Source organism: Olea europaea, unplaced genomic scaffold (genome assembly GCF_002742605.1).
Source record: "Olea europaea var. sylvestris unplaced genomic scaffold, O_europaea_v1 scaffold3268, whole genome shotgun sequence".
NCBI lineage: Eukaryota > Viridiplantae > Streptophyta > Magnoliopsida > Lamiales > Oleaceae > Olea > Olea europaea.
Window position 1 is genome coordinate 1 of NW_019251580.1, and position 1659 is coordinate 1659.

The 1659-nt window shown below is 35.0% G+C and overlaps 1 protein-coding gene across 1 annotated transcript; it reads left to right on the forward strand.

Moving 5' to 3' along the window:
• The first annotated feature begins 739 nt into the window (after positions 1-739).
• Positions 740-1658, forward strand: LOC111385736 (UPF0481 protein At3g47200-like). Its single transcript, XM_023010152.1, has 3 exons — positions 740-1124; positions 1221-1552; positions 1638-1658. The coding sequence occupies exons 1-3, from the start codon at positions 740-742 to the stop codon at positions 1656-1658; spliced, it is 738 nt and encodes a 245-aa protein (XP_022865920.1).
• The last annotated feature ends 1 nt before the right edge of the window (position 1659 follows it).

Genomic DNA, 1659 nt, shown 5'->3' on the forward strand with positions numbered 1-1659 from the left:
TCTCTCATTTACCATTAATAAAAAATTGATAAATATAACATTTTCTAAGTTTGATCAAACATATTTAATTGACAACTTTCATCAAAATAAATTTTAAGCAATTAAATTATCTAAAATTAAAATTTTTTTTCCATGTAAAATTCATGCTTGCAATTAAGCACACCCTTATAGTATTGCACTGGCAAGAATTTTGGGCCAAGTGGTATTTAAAATTTTACAGACAATAATTACTTTTGATTATACAGTTTGCATACTTCTAATTTCAAGATAATTATCGGCATCAATGTACGGAAATTGTTAACAAGTAAAACTCGTAGTTTCCACAGTAAGTTCTAAGTAAGAACAGATCGACTGAAAGCAGCAGCCTGGGCAATAGGTTTTTTTGTTGACTAGTTGATCAGTTTACCAGTAAAAGTTGTCATTCTACTCCCTGCGTTTGCACCTATCTTTCTTGATTCCTTCACATAGCGATTTACCCAGTAGCTAGTCAATTTCAGATCTCATCGGCTGGCAAATTTCAAGCTGGGAGAAGGGAAGATTCATGGGGAGAGTTGACATTTGACAAGGCATTCAGTGTTGATTAATCAAGAAATCCTCAGAAAAAGATTATGTGAGTTAGCCAGAAATTTTGGATTTTCGATCCATAATAAAGTTTTTTCAAAAGTTTGCACAGAATTTTATAGATTAGTTTGTTGATAAATCAAGGTAGTTGTTTTTGACTTTCCACGAACAATTAAAAATGTCTCAGACAGGAGCAGACTCTGTCACTGTTAACATTGATAATATGCTTAATAGCTTGTCTTCTGCACCTTCAAAGCCGTCAATGTTTAGAGTTAGCGATCATTTGCGCAGCATAAATCCAGAGGCTTATAATCCAGAAATAATAGCTATTGGCCCATTTCACAGCGATAAAAAGAACTTGCAGAACATGGAGCAGCACAAAGTCTGGTATCTAAAGTTGCTTCTGGAAAGAAGAAAAGAGTCGAGCGTAGAAAGATACGTTGCCACTATAAGACAGTTAGAAGAGAAGGCGCGGAAATGTTATGCAGAAGACATCCAACTTGATAAAGATAAATTCGTGCAAATGTTGATTCTTGATGGTTGTTTTATCATCGAATTTCTCCGTAAGTTTCAACACCCAGAATATTGAGATGAAAATGACCGCATTTTCCAGTATGTGCATATAGTGGGCCATTTGCTTCATGATCTAATGGTATCAGAGAATCAGATCCCATTTTTCATCATTGATCAATTGTTTAACATGATCAAGATCAATGATGAAGACAACGTCGAATCTCTAATATCGCCTTTACTAGGAAATAGCATTTTACCGGCGCAAGATCTTCCTGAAGTCCCTATTACTGGTCACCATCTTCTTGGCATTGTACATGACATCCAGTGTTCTTCATTTGCAAAAAAAATCTCTCATTTGCAATCTGGAAATACAGATAACGTGGCGAATATAAATTCAGCTCTAGAGCTTAAAGAGGCAGGGATTTCCTTCAAAAAGTCGGAAGATAAGAGTTCATTTCATATTGAATTCAATAAAAAGGCAATGATCATTCCAGAATGGGAAATTTCTGATTCAACAGAATCATTGTTTCGAAATCTGATGGCATATGAGTACTACCTCACAGGCAGTCCTCAAAAATATGTGAC